Source organism: Prionailurus bengalensis, chromosome B4 (assembly GCF_016509475.1).
Source record: "Prionailurus bengalensis isolate Pbe53 chromosome B4, Fcat_Pben_1.1_paternal_pri, whole genome shotgun sequence".
In the NCBI taxonomy this organism is placed as follows: Eukaryota; Metazoa; Chordata; class Mammalia; order Carnivora; family Felidae; genus Prionailurus; species Prionailurus bengalensis.
The window spans coordinates 11,179,621-11,192,106 of NC_057358.1; the positions used below are offsets into that span (position 1 = coordinate 11,179,621).

Genomic DNA, 12,486 nt, shown 5'->3' on the forward strand with positions numbered 1-12,486 from the left:
TGTAATCAGAGGTTGCCTGTAAATGGAACCATTTTAGGAAGAGAAGGAGGATTTTTTTTGTAGATGTATTATAATATTGGTTTTTAGAAGATCACTCTTCTGTTAATAATATATTCACAGTGTCTTTTATGTAAAAGATGCTCACTATATAATTTTGAAGGAGTGAAAATATCAGACACAGAAGTAAGTCTTCAAGTTACATGGGATCATTAGCTGTAGGTGCTTTGAGTTTACAACATTGTCATAATTGTTGAGGAGTTTGAAAAGTCATAAAAATGTATCTTGACCAGTTGGGTTGACCATTTGCCCTTATTGTTCTTGTCCTGTAGGATGTCAGTGGGGGAGGACCTGCTCGTTCTTACCCAGTGGGAGGCCTTTGTTACTATCTTTCTCCTCCCGAGTCCATGGGCGCCATATTTGAGGATCCTGTCCATGTGGTTGTTTACATCATCTTCATGTTGGGATCATGTGCATTCTTTTCTAAGACGTGGATAGAGGTGTCTGGTTCCTCAGCCAAAGATGTAGGTATTTGTTTTATATGAAAATAAACATTTTTACTTTTTAGCTGTCAAAAAATGGTAATTGGAACTCTCTTAATTACTTTTGTAATTTAAACTTTAAGTCATATGTTCGTAATGAGGTAATGTCACCCGTTGGGGATTAAAAACCGGTATCTGAAAGTGGAAAAATTTTTAGAGTTTTACAATGGTTTGTGACCCTCCAAAGCTTAACCCTACCCAACAAATTCTTATTCCTTAGTATTTAATTTCTGTTCAGGGAGGTGATAACGTAAAAAAGATTGAGAAACCATGATTTAGTATGTGGGTACTAGGTGGTTCCACAGCAGTGAGCCTCAGGTGTAATGGTAATGGTAAGGCCGCACCTGCGTCAGGGTTCTTGTATTTATTGATGTGTGGAAAGCACTTCCCACAGAACCTTGGAGGTAGTAAACAGTGAAATATTTAGAGTTTGATTAAAAAAATTTTTTTTAATGTTTATTTTTTGTTTTTTGTTTTTTTAAAATTTTTTTAATGTGAAATTTATTGTCAAATTGGTTTCCATACAACACCCAGTACTTATCCCAAAAGGTGCCCTCCTCAATACCCATTACCCACACTCCCCTCCCTCCTACCCCCTCCCCCCCCGCTCCCATGCCCCCCTCCCCCCCACCCCCCATCAACCCTCAGTTTGCTCTCAGTTTTTAAGAGTCTCTTATGCTTTGGCTCTCTCCCTCTCTAACCTCTTTTTTTTTTTTTTTTCCTTCCCCTCCCCCATAGACTTCTGTTAAGTTTCTCAGGATCCACATAAGAGTGAAAACATATGGTATCTGTCTTTTCTCTGTATGACTTATTTCACTTAGCGTAACACTCTCCAGTTCCATCCACGTTGCTACAATGGGCAGATTTCATTCTTTCTCACTGCCAAGTAGTACTCCATTGTATATATAAACCACATTTTCTGTATCCATTTGTCAGTTGATGGACGTTTAGGCTCTTTCCATAATTTGGCTATTGTTAAAAGTTCTGCTATAAACATTGGGGTACAAGTGCTCCTATCCATCAGCACTCCTGTATCCCTTGGGTAAATTCCTAGCAGTGCTATTGCTCGGTCATAGGGTAGATCTATTTTTAATTTTTTGAGGAAACTCCACACTGTTTTCCAGAGTGGCTGCACCAGTTTGCATTCCCACCAACAGTGCAAGAGGATTCCCGTTTCTCCACATCCTCACCAGCATCTATAATCTCCTGATTTGTTCATTTTAGCCACTCTGACTGGCGTGAGGTGATATCTGAGTGTGGTTTTGATTTATATTTCCCTGATGAGGAGTGACGTTGAGCATCTTTTCATGTGCCTGTTGGCCATCCAGATGTCTTCTTTAGAGAAGTGTCTATTCATGTGTTCTGCCCATTTCTTCACTGGATTATTTGTTTTTCGGGTGTGGAGTTTGATGAGCTCTTTATAGATTTTGGATAGTAGCCCTTTGTCCGATATGTCATTTGCAAATATCTTTTCCCATTCCGTTGGTTGCCTTTTAGTTTTGTTGATTGTTTCCTTTGCTGTGCAGAAGCGTTTTATCTTAATGAGGTCCCAGTAGTTCATTTTTGCTTTTAATTCCCTTGCCCTTGGGGATGTGTTAAGTAAGAAATTGCTGCGGCTGAGGTCAGAGAGGTCTTTTCCTGCTTTCTCCTTTAGGGTTTTGATGGTTTCCTGTCTCACATTCAGGTCCTTTATCCATTTTGAGTTTGTTTTTGTGAATGGTGTAAGAAAGTGGTCTAGTTTCATCCTTCTGCATGTTGCTGTCCCGTTCTCCCAGCACCATTTGTTAAAGAGACTGTCTTTTTTCCACTGGATATTCTTTCCTGCTTTGTCAAAGGTTAGTTGGCCATACATTTGTGGGTCTAGTTCTGGGGTTTCTATTCTATTCCATTGGTCTATGTGTCTGTTTTTGTGCCAATACCATGCTGTCTTGATGATTACAGCTTTGTAGTAGAGGCTAAAGTCTGGGATTGTGATGCCTCCCGTTTTGGTCTTCTTCAAAATTACTTTGGCTATTTGGGGCCTTTTGTGGTTCCGTATGAATTTTAGGATTGCTTGTTCTAGCTTTGAGAGGAATGCTGGTGCAGTTTTGATTGGGATTGCATTGAATGTGTAGATAGCTTTGGGTAGTGTTGACATTTTAACAATGTTTATTCTTCCAATCCATGAGCACGGAATGTTTTTCCATTTCTTTATATCGTCTTCAGTTTCCTTCATAAGCTTTCTATAGTTTTCAGCATACAGATCTTTTACATCTTTGGTTAGGTTTATTCCTAGGTATTTTATGCTTCTTGGTGCAATTGTGAATGGGATGTTTCTTTATTTGTCTTTCTGTTGCTTCATTATTAGTGTATAAGAATGCAACTGATTTCTGTGCATTGATTTTGTATCCTGCGACTTTGCTGAATTCATGTATCAGTTCTAGCAGACTTTTGGTGGAGTCTTTTGGAAGTTCCACGTAGAGTATCATGTCATCTGCAAAAAGTGAAAGCTTAACTTCATCTTTGCCAGTTTTGATGCCTTTGATTTCCTTTTGTTGTCTGATTGCTGATGCTAGAACTTCCAACACTGTGTTAAACAACAGCAGTGAGAATGGACATCCCTGTCATGTTCCTGATCTCAGGGGGAAAGCTCTCAGTTTTTCCCCATTGAGGATGATATTAGCTGTCGGCTTTTCATAAATGCCTTTTTTTTTTTAATTTTTTTTTTTTTAACATTTATTTATTTTTGAGACAGAGAGAGACAGAGCATGAACGGGGGAGGGTCAGAGAGAGGGAGACACAGAATCTGAAACAGGCTCCAGGCTCTGAGCTGTCAGCACAGAGCCCGACACGGGGCTCGAACTCACGGACCGTGAGATCATGACCTGAGCCGAAGTCGGACGCTTAACCGACTGAGCCACCCAGGTGCCCCGATAAATGGCTTTTACAATGTTTAAGTATGTTCCTTCTATCCCGACTTTTCGAGGGTTTTTATTAAGAAAGGATGCTGAATTTTATTAAAGGATGCTTTTTCTGCATCAGTTGACAGGATCATATGGTTCTTTTATTTATTTTTTTCAACGTTTATTTATTTTTGGGACAGAGAGAGACAGAGCATGAACGGGGTAGGGTCAGAGAGAGAGGGAGACACAGAATCGGAAACAGGCTCCAGGCTCTGAGCCATCAGCCCAGAGCCTAACACGGGGCTCGAACTCACGGACCGCGAGATCGTGACCTGGCTGAAGTCGGACGCTTAACCGACTGCGCCACCCAGGTGCCCCATCTTTTATTAATGTGATATATCACATTGATTGATTTGCAAATGTTGAACCAGCCTTGCAGCCCAGGAATGAATCCCACTTGATCATGGTGAATAATTCTTTTCGTAAGCTGTTGAATTCAATTTGCTAGTATCTTACTGAGAATTTTTGCATCCATATTCATCAGGGATATTGGCCTGTAGTTCTCTTTTTTTACTGGGTCTCTGTCTGGTTTAGGAATCAAAGTCATGCTGGCTTCATAGAAGGAATCTGGAAGTTTTCCTTCCCTTTCTATTTTTTAGAATAGCTTGAGAAGGATAGGTATTATTTCTGCTTTAAATGTTTGGTAGAATTCCTCTGGGAAGCCATCTGGTCCTGGAATCTTAATTGTTGGGAGATTTTTGATAACTGAATCAATATCTTCGTTGGTTATGGGTCTGTTCAAGCTTTCTGTTTCTTCCTGTTTGAGTTTTGGGAGTGTGTGGGTATTTAGGAATTTGTCCATTTCTTTCAGGTTGTCCAGTTTGTTGGCATATAATTTTTCATAGTATTCCCTGATAATTGCTTGTATTTCTGAGTGATTGGTTGTAATAATTCCATTTTCATTCATGATTTTATCTATTTGGGTCATCTCCCTTTTCTTTTTGAGAAGCCTGGCTAGAGGTTTATCAATTTTATTTTTTGAAAAAAACAACTCTTGGTTTCATTGATCTGCTCTACAGTTTTTTTAGATTTTATATTGTTTATTTCTGCCCTGATCTTTATTATTTCTCTTCTTCTGCTGGGTTTGGGGTGTCTTTGCTGTTCTTCTCTATTTCCTTTAGGTGTGCTGTTAGATTTTGTATTTGGGATTTTTCTTGTTTCTTGAGATAGGCCTGGATTGCAATGTATTTTCCTCTCAGGACTGCCTTCGCTGCATCCCAAAGCATTTGGATTGTTGTATTTTCATTTTCATTTGTTTCCACATATTTCTTAATTTCTTCTCTAATTGCCTGGTTGATCCATTCATTCTTTAGTAGGGTGTTCTTTAACCTCCATGCTTTTGGAGGTTTTCCAGACTTTTTCCTGTGGTTGATTTCAAGCTTCATAACATTGTGGTCTGGAAGTGTGCATGGTATGATCTCAATTCTTGTATACTTATGAAGGGCTGTTTTGTGACCCAGTATGTGATCTATCTTGGAGAATGTTCCATGTGCACTCGACAAGAAGTATATTCTGTTGCTTTGCAATGCAGAGTTCTAAATGTATCTGTCAAGTCCATCTGATCCAATGTATCATTTAGGGCCCTTGTTTCTTTATTGACCATGTGTCTAGATGATCTATCCATTGTTGTAAGTGGAGTATTAAAGTCCCCTGCAATTACCACATTCTTATCAATAAGGTTGCTTATGTTTGTAATTGTTTTATGTATTTGGGGGCTCCCGTATTCAGTGCATAGACATTTATAATTGTTAGCTCTTCCTGATGGATAGAGCCTGTAATTATTATATAATGCCCTTCTTCATCTCCTGTTACAGCCTTTAATTTAAAGTCTAGTTTGTCTGATAAGGCTACTCCAGCTTTCTTTTGACTTCCAGTAGCATGATAGATAGTTCTCCACCCCCTCACTTTCAATCTGAAGGTGTCCTTAGGTCTAAAATGAGTCTCTTGTAGACAGCAAATAGATGGGTCTTGTTTTTTTATCCATTCTGATACCATATGTCTTTTGGTTGGAGCATTTAGTCCATTTACATTCAGTGTTATTATAGAAAGATACGAGTTTAGGGGCGCCTAAAAAAGAAAGATACGAGTTTAGAGTTACTGTGATGTCTGTAGGTTTCATGCTTGTAGTGATGTCTCTGGTACCTTGTCTCACAGGATCCCCCTTAGGATCTCTTGTAGGGCTGGTTTGGTGGTGATGAATTCCTTCAGTTTTTGTTTGTTTGGGAAAACTTTTCTCTCTCCTTTTATTCTGAATGACAGACTTGCTGGATAAAGGATTCTCGGCTGCATATTTTTCTATTGATCACATTGAAGATTTCCTGCCATTCCTTTCTGGCTTGCCAAGTTTCAGTAGATAGGTCTGCTGTTACCCTTATGTGTCTACCTTTGTATGTTAAGGCCCGTTTATCCCTAGCTGCTTTCAGAATTCTCTCTTTATCCTTATATTTTACCAGTTTCACTGTGATATGTCATGCAGAAGATTGATTCAAGTTATGTCTGAAGAGAGTTCTCTGTGCCTCTTGGATTGCAATCCCTGTTTCCTTCCCCAGATCAGGGAAGTTCTCAGCTATGATTTATTCAAGTACACCTTCAGCCCCTTTCTCTCTTCTTCTAGAATTCCTATGATACAGATATTGTTCCATTTGATTGCATCACTTAGTTCTTTAATTCTCCCCTCAGACTCCTGTATTTTTTTTATCTCTCTTATTCTCAGCTTCCTCTTTTTCCATAATTTTATCTTCTAATTCACCTATTCTCTCCTCTGCCTCATCAATCTGTGCTATAGCCACCTCTATTTTATTTTGCACCTCATTTATAGCATTTTTTAGTTCCTCATGGCTATTTTTTAGTCCCTTGATCTCTGTAGCAATAGATTCTCTGCTGTCCTCTATGCTTTTTTCAAGCCCAGCGAGTAATTTTATGACTATTACTCTAAATTCTTGTTCCGTTATTTTGCTTAAATCGATTTTGATCAATTCGTTAGCTGTCGCTACTTCCTGGAGTTTCTCTTGAGGAGAATTCTTCTGCTTTGTCATTTTGTCCCTGCGGTAGCTGGGCGGGCCGCAGTCAGACCCAATGTCTGCTCTCAGCCCACCACTGGGGCCACAGTCAGACTGATGTGTACCTTATCTTCCCCTCTCCTAGAGGCAGGACTCCCTGTGGAGTGGTGTGGCCCCTGTCTGGGCTGCTTGCACACTGCCAGGCTTGTGGAGCTGCTTTGATGGGATCTGGCCAAGGGCGTATCAGATGGGGTGGATCCGCAAGGTGCACAGGGGCGGGAGGGGCAAGCTTAGCCAGCTTTGCTGTCGGTGGTCCCCTGCAGGAGAGGCCCTGCGGCACCAGGAGGGAGGCAGGCCCATCGGAGGGATGGATCCACAGAAGCACAATGTTGGGCGTTTGCGCAGTGCCGGGAGTTGGTTCCCTTTGGAATTTTGGGTGGGGGGGTGGGAGAGGGCAATGGCGCTGGCCAGCGCATTTGTTCCACGCTGAGCTGAGCTCTGTCTTCTGGGGCTCAACACCTCTCCCTCCCAGTGTCCTCTCGCCCTCCCGCTTTCCGAGCAGAGCTGTTGACTTACAACATTCCGGATGTTAAGTCCCGCTGGCTGTGAGAACACACTCCGTCTGGCCCCTCCGCTTTTGCAAGCCAGACTCGGGGGCTCTGTCTTGCCGGGCGGGCTGCCCCTCCACCGCCCCGGCTCCCTCCCACCAGTCCGTGTAGCGTGCACTGCTTCTCTGCCCTTCCTACCCTCTTCCGTGGACCTCTTGTCTACGCTTGGCTCCGGAGAGTCCATTCTGCTAGTCCTCTGGCGGTTTTCTGGGTTATTTACGCAGATGTGGGTGGAATCTAAGTGGTCAACAGGACACGGTGAGCCCAGTGTCCTCCTATGCCACCATCTTCCCAATACGTTCTTTCTAGCATGTGGCCCGCTGACTAATGTTTATTTTTGAGAGACCGAGTGTGAGCAGGGGAGGGGCAGAGAGAGAGGGAGACACAGAATCTGAAGCAGGCTCCAGGCTCTGAGCTGTCAGCACAGAGCCCAACGTGGGGTTGGAACCCTTGAACCGAGAGATCACAACCTGAGCCAGTCAGATGCTTAACTGACTGAGCCACCCAGGTGCCCCATGTTTAATTTTTTTTTTAATGTTCGTTTTTGAGAGAGAGTGGGGCAGGGGCAGAGAGGGGGAGACAGTCCCAAGCAGGCTCTGTGCTGTCAGTGCAGGGGCTCAAACTCGTGAACTATGAGATTATGACCTGAGCGAAAATCAAGAACCGGATGCTTAAGTGACTGAGCAAACCAGGTGCCCCTAGAGTTTGATTTTAAAAGTTGTTTTTCTCTTGGCAGGTTGCTAAACAGCTTAAAGAACAGCAAATGGTTATGAGGGGCCACAGAGATACCTCTATGGTTCATGAGCTCAATAGGTAAGGTCATGAAATTTAACCCTTGATGTGTGTGTACATGTGTGTGTACATACATATGTACCTGGCTTTTCAGTCTTTATTGTCAAATATTGTCCTGTTTAAATATGAAGCATTTTTCTTCGACTTCACACAGAAGAACCAAAATTTAACACAATACTGAATTGTTCTCCACATCAAAATTGACATCTAAATGATTTAAGTAAAATTGTGTTTCCTTCACTCCTCAGCCCAGTGGTAAAATGTTCTTGATTGGAAGTCCTTGTTGTCTGGCTGCACGTAAAATCACCTGGGAGCTTTTAAAAGGCACTGATATTCAACCTCTAGGAATTAAGATTTATTTGGCCCAAGGTGGATCCCATACATTCGTTTATTTTTTTACTTTTTTTGAGAGAGAGAGAGAGCACGCATGGGCACGTGCTCGCCAATAGGCTCCACCCTTAGTGCGGAGCCCGACGTGGGGCTTGATCCCACGAATGTGAGGTCCTGACCTGAGCTGCAACAGAGTCAGAGGTTTATCCGACTGAGCCACCCAGGTGCCCCTTCTTTTCTTTTTTTGCGTTAGTTTATTTTTTGATAACAGCTTTATTGGGCTGTAATTCACATACTGTGTAATTCACTCATTTGAAGTGTATGGTGTAGTGGTTTTTTTTGTTTTTAGTATATTCAGAGTGTGGAATCATTACAGTGTAATTCTAAAAACACATTTGTCACCAGGGCAGCTGGCTGGCTCAGTTGGAGGAGCATGTGACTCTTGATCTCGGGATCATGAGTTCACGCCCCACACTGGCTATAAAGCTTACTTTTTAAACTTAAAAAAATTTTTTTTTCATCACCAATAAAGAAATTTTGTACCTGTTGGCTATTCCCATTCACTGCACCCTCCCACGCCCCAGCCCACTTTTTACTTTTGATCTCTACAGATTTGCCTATTCTGGACATTTCATATAAGTGGAATTGTGATCTTTTGTAATAGTTTTCATTTAGCATAATGTTTTCAGGATTCATCCATTATTTGTGAATAATATTCCATTATATGGGTGTATAGTACCATGTTTTGTTTATCTGTTCATCGGTTGATGGAGATTTTGGTTGCTTCCAGTGTTTTGACTATCATGAATAATGCTGTTCAGAACATACTTGTACATGTTTTGCGTGGACATATGTTTTCCTTCTTGTAGGAGTGGGATCGTTGGGTCCTAACAATTCTGTGTTTAGTATCGAGGAACTGCCGGAGTGTATCCAGAGCGGCTGGACTGCTCTCCATCCCACCAGCAGTGGGTGAAGCTTCCAGTCTTTGCACGCCTTTGCTAGCACCGGTTCTTGCTTTTTGATTCTAGCCATCTAGTGGGCATGCAGTGGTAGCTCATTGTGGTTTTGATTTGCCTTTTCCTGATGAGTAATGATGTGGAGTGTCTTTTCATCGGTTTAATCAGCCATTTGTGTACTTTCTTTGGAGAAGTGTCTATTCACATCTTTTGCTTATGTTTAACTGGGTTGTCTTTTTGTTACAGAGTTGTAAAATTTTTGAGTTTATTTAGAGAAAGGGAGAGAGGGTGAGCGCACGCGTGCACATGCACTTGAGCTGGGGAGGGATAGAAAGGGGGGGCGGAGAATCCCATGCAGGCTCCGCGTTTGAACTCATGAACTGTGAGATCATGGCCTGAATTGAAATCAAGAGTTGAACTTAACTGACTGAACTACTGAGGCACCCTGAGTTGTAAGATTTTTTTATGACAATATCCTGGATATGGCTCCTCTTCGGTGTATGATTTACAAATAATTTGCTGCCATTCTGTGGGTTGTCTTTTCACTTTCTTGGTGTCCTTTGCACGAGTTTTTAATTTTGACAACGTTCAGTTTCTCTTGGTTGCGTTGTGCTGGTCTTGGTGTTTATCTAAGAAACCATTGCCTAACCCAGGGTCACAAAGATTTATTATTTTCCATTAGGAGTCTCGGCTCTAACATTCAGGTCTGTGGTCCACTTTGAGCTACTTTGTTTTGTGTTTGGTGTGACAGGGGTCCAGATTTCTTTTTGTGCGTGTGGATATCCAGTTGTTCCAGAACTATTTATTGAACAGGCATTTGTATTTTTATGTAATTGTTTTTTATTTATCTAGAATGTAGATCGCAGAGAGTAGTATAAGGAACCTCTGGGTATTCAACTGTATCCAGCTTCAGTAGTTAAGCATCTTTCTGCCATTCCTGTTCATCGACCATCTCCCCAGTCTTTTGTTTTTCCTTTCTGGAATATTTTAAATATCATCCAAGTATATTAAACAACTCTCCAGGTGATTCTAATGCGCAGCCAAGGTTGAATTACCGTAAAGAGGGTCCTCCACATCTTGTCCCATAAATTTGTTACTTAGAAAGCATTTTGAAGTTTACTCTTCATCTACAAGAGGGAGCTAAAGATGACCTAAAGTACTAAATGTTTTAATGCGTAGATCTGCTGAGGATCCTAACCTGCCATAAAAATCACGTATTGTTTTTCTCGGCTGTTTACTGGTTTCTGGAAGTCGGGGTCACATCGTTACCTTAATGGCAAGGTTTTCACCAACACGTAACTACTGTGCACAACAGGTCATTCCGTGCTGGAGTTCACGACAGGCTTGTTTAACGATGCATCAGTGTGTTGTTTCTGACTGTTGCACCTTTTCCTGTTTCGCTGCACCGCCTGACCCAGGGTTTTGTCTTCCAGGTACATCCCCACAGCAGCTGCGTTTGGGGGCTTGTGCATCGGAGCCCTGTCGGTGTTGGCCGACTTCCTTGGGGCCATCGGCTCTGGCACTGGGATTCTGCTCGCAGTCACTATTATTTATCAGTATTTTGAAATTTTTGTCAAGGAGCAGGCTGAAGTTGGCGGGATGGGTGCTTTGTTTTTCTAAGTGTTCCAGTATTTCTTGTGTGTGTGAAAGGGAAAATAATCTTGACACGTTGTTTCTGTCAAATGCTGGTTCCCCTTTTCTTCCCTCACACTTTGTTTTCAAGTGCTGACTGTCCCATTTGTGAAATGGGCACTGAGCTAAGCCTGTGTGCAGCGTTAGTACCAGCTGCCTTAAAACTAAAGTTTACATTATTCGTTAAAAAATGTACTCGTAGTGTTGCCCGTGATGCTGGAAACCAATGTGCCCGCCTTGCCATGTTCAGTTGTGACGGTGAGATGGTGACGTGGATCAGTTTTGCACACATTCAAAACACTCGATATTTCCCCCACTTGTTTAAAAATAAATGTAGTTCAAATTGCCACTTTCCAGTATTTTTGAGCTTATTTAATGAGTTCTGGAACATTTATATCTAATCTGTATTTTAGATATAATTAACTTTTTATACTTTTTTAACTCATAGTATCCACGTTCCCACCCTCCCTCTCCGTCCACCGCCCCTTCTTGTCCCCTCTCAAAGCTGCCACTCAGCCGACTGGCAGAATCAGGCTTCGGTTACAACTGTTCCTAGAAACAACCGCTCGTGAGGACTCTTGCTGATTTTCATTCCTTCCTTCCCAGTGACAGCAGTCAGTGCTGTTTGACTGTATTGGCTATGCCTTCGAATTCCAACCCATCACTTGAGAATATGCTTTCAAGATACAATGCCCCATTTTTTTTTAAAACCCCTAAAGCAAAGATCTAATTCTCAAGCAATGTCTGTAGTTCAGTGGGGGTGAACATTATGAGTAATTCATGCTAGGAATTTGTGTATGTTGTTGTACTTTACAGCAGCAACATGAGTGTAAACAGTAGAAAATAAACCTTTATTTAATAAAACTGTTTCAGTTGTGTTGGAAAAATAAAATCAGATATTAAACGATTTCTGAGATTATTTGTATAGGTTCATCGTAGTCATCTCACCCATCCTGAGATGTCTGTTGTAAGAGGTCAAATGTAATTAGTATTTAATCCTAAAATGGTTGAGGAACACTGACCAACTTAAAGGTGCTCAGTTACGTGACTGATACTACAAAGGATAGGAAAACGGTGTCAGATTAACATCCCAGCCTCCATTTGAAATAACATAGCTCTTTATAAATATGTGCTCTGTTGTCCAGAAAGAGATCAAACTTAATTTTTGAAAGATCCTTTTCAGAAGTAAGATTTTCTCGTTGTTTATTAAGTGCAGGAAGTATATCTTTTTTAGCCTAGCATCACAAAACCAAACAATTACAGGGGCAAGGCAGATAAAATAAAGGCTGGCAGGATAGGAACAAGGGTTCATCTCCTAAGGGGCTCAGACCATTGTTAGAATAGAAATGTGGATCCAGTGTTGTTATATAGGATTTTTTTTTTTTTCCAAGAGAAGGTGGAAACAGGGCTTTTTATAGGAAACCTTCACCTTTTAAATGCTCTTAAATTAACCGTGCCAGCCAGTGGAGACCTCCAGGCTGCCAACTCTCAAACTGACCTGACTTCCAAAGTACAGCCCTGGATGTTTAAAGGTTAACATAAATGGCATCAGGGGTAGGTTCTAGGATTTAGCTGTCACTTCTAATGTGCACTCCTAGGAAGAGAAGGCGGCAGAACAGGTGGGGGTTACAAACATCTCTCTTCTACCGACATTTAAGAGTAGGTTTCTCAATTCCTGTGGGGAATGG

At 41.6% G+C, this 12,486-nt stretch overlaps 1 protein-coding gene across 2 annotated transcripts in view; it reads left to right on the plus strand.

Moving 5' to 3' along the window:
• SEC61A2 (SEC61 translocon subunit alpha 2) overlaps window positions 1–11,705 on the plus strand; it is a 34,834-nt gene extending 23,129 nt beyond the window's left edge. For both annotated transcript variants that reach the window (XM_043561915.1, XM_043561916.1), the window contains 3 exons: window positions 330–521; window positions 7,825–7,901; window positions 10,600–11,705. In XM_043561915.1, coding sequence (XP_043417850.1) covers window positions 330–521; window positions 7,825–7,901; window positions 10,600–10,786 — 456 coding nt within the window. In that variant the 3' untranslated portion in view covers window positions 10,787–11,705. The remainder of the gene's footprint in view (window positions 1–329; window positions 522–7,824; window positions 7,902–10,599) is intronic.
• The last annotated feature ends 781 nt before the right edge of the window (window positions 11,706–12,486 follow it).